Source organism: Oxyura jamaicensis, unplaced genomic scaffold (genome assembly GCF_011077185.1).
Source record: "Oxyura jamaicensis isolate SHBP4307 breed ruddy duck unplaced genomic scaffold, BPBGC_Ojam_1.0 oxyUn_random_OJ72756, whole genome shotgun sequence".
Classification (NCBI taxonomy): domain Eukaryota; kingdom Metazoa; phylum Chordata; class Aves; order Anseriformes; family Anatidae; genus Oxyura; species Oxyura jamaicensis.
The window spans coordinates 1-1119 of NW_023311222.1; the positions used below are offsets into that span (position 1 = coordinate 1).

General features: G+C 70.8%; 1 protein-coding gene across 1 annotated transcript in view; it reads left to right on the top strand.

The window, feature by feature from the left end:
* Positions 1-606: 606 nt before the first annotated feature.
* NDUFS2 (NADH:ubiquinone oxidoreductase core subunit S2) overlaps positions 607-1119 on the top strand; it is a gene marked incomplete at its 5' end in the record, with an annotated part of 4790 nt that continues 4277 nt past the window's right edge. The window contains one exon of the mRNA XM_035314471.1: positions 607-853. Coding sequence (XP_035170362.1) covers positions 607-853 — 247 coding nt within the window. The remainder of the gene's footprint in view (positions 854-1119) is intronic.

The window sequence follows — 1119 nt, forward strand, 5'->3', positions numbered from 1 at the left end:
GGTCTGGGATTTGGGATCTGGGGTCTGGGACCTGGTGCCTGGGTCAGGGGCCGGGGGTCGAGGACCTGGGGGCTGGAGGCTGGGCCTGGGGTCTGGGGTTGGGGTTTGGGGTCGGAGGCCTGGGGCCTGGAGCCTGGGGTCGGAGGCCTGGGGTCTAGGGCTTGGGGTCGAGGGTTGGGAACCTGGGGCTGGGGGTCTGGGGTCGGGGGTCAGGGGCCTGGAGCCTGGGGCTGGGACCTGGGGTCCGGGGTTTGGGGCTTAGGGCCAGAGGTCAGGGCTTGGGGTTTGGGGTCTGGGGGCCTGGGTCTAGGGTCGGGGTTTGGGGTCTGGGGGCCTGGGTCTAGGGTCGGGGTTTGGGGGTCTGGGGCTGGGGTTTGGGGTTGGGGGTCGGGGATCTGGGGTATGAGATCTGGGGTCGGATCCCAGATCCCAGAGAGAGAGACCTGGGGTCGAGGGTCGAGGACCTGGGTCTGGGGTTTGGAATTTGGGGTCTGGGGCCAGGACCTGGGGCCTGGGATCTGGGGTCTAGGGCCTGGGGTCAGGACCTGGGGTCTGGGCTTGAGATTTGGGGTCTGGGGGCCTGCGGTCTGGGGCTGGGGGTTGGAGATCTGGGATCTGGAGCCTGGGGTCTGGGGTCGGGGTCTCGGACTGGGATCTGGGGCCTGGGTGTGGGGTCAGGGATCAGGGTCTGGGATCGGGGGCCGGGCTTGGGCCTTCCTGTCCCGCTGTGACCCCCGTCGGTCCCCCAGGGCCCGGCAGTGGCAGCCCGATGTGGACTGGGCGCAGCAGTACGCCGGCGCCATCATGTACCCGAGCAGGGAGACGGAGAAGTGGGTGCCACCGCCCTGGGACGGTGAGGGGCCGGGGGCACCCCCGAGGGCATTGGGCTGGCAGGGGTGGGAACCTGGGGGGGGGGTCATCGGCCTCCTTAGGGGGGTCCAGGAGGAGGAATGGGGTGCCCGAGGCCCTGGGAAAGGCTCTGGGGTGGGGGGGTGCTGGGCACCCAGGGGCTCTGGAGGGTGCTCGGTAGGGCTCTGTGCCAGCTTGGGGCCCGTTGGGTGCCCAGCGGGTGTCAGGATGGCTTTTGGGGTGCCCTGAGCTCTGGGGGGGGGGGGGGGG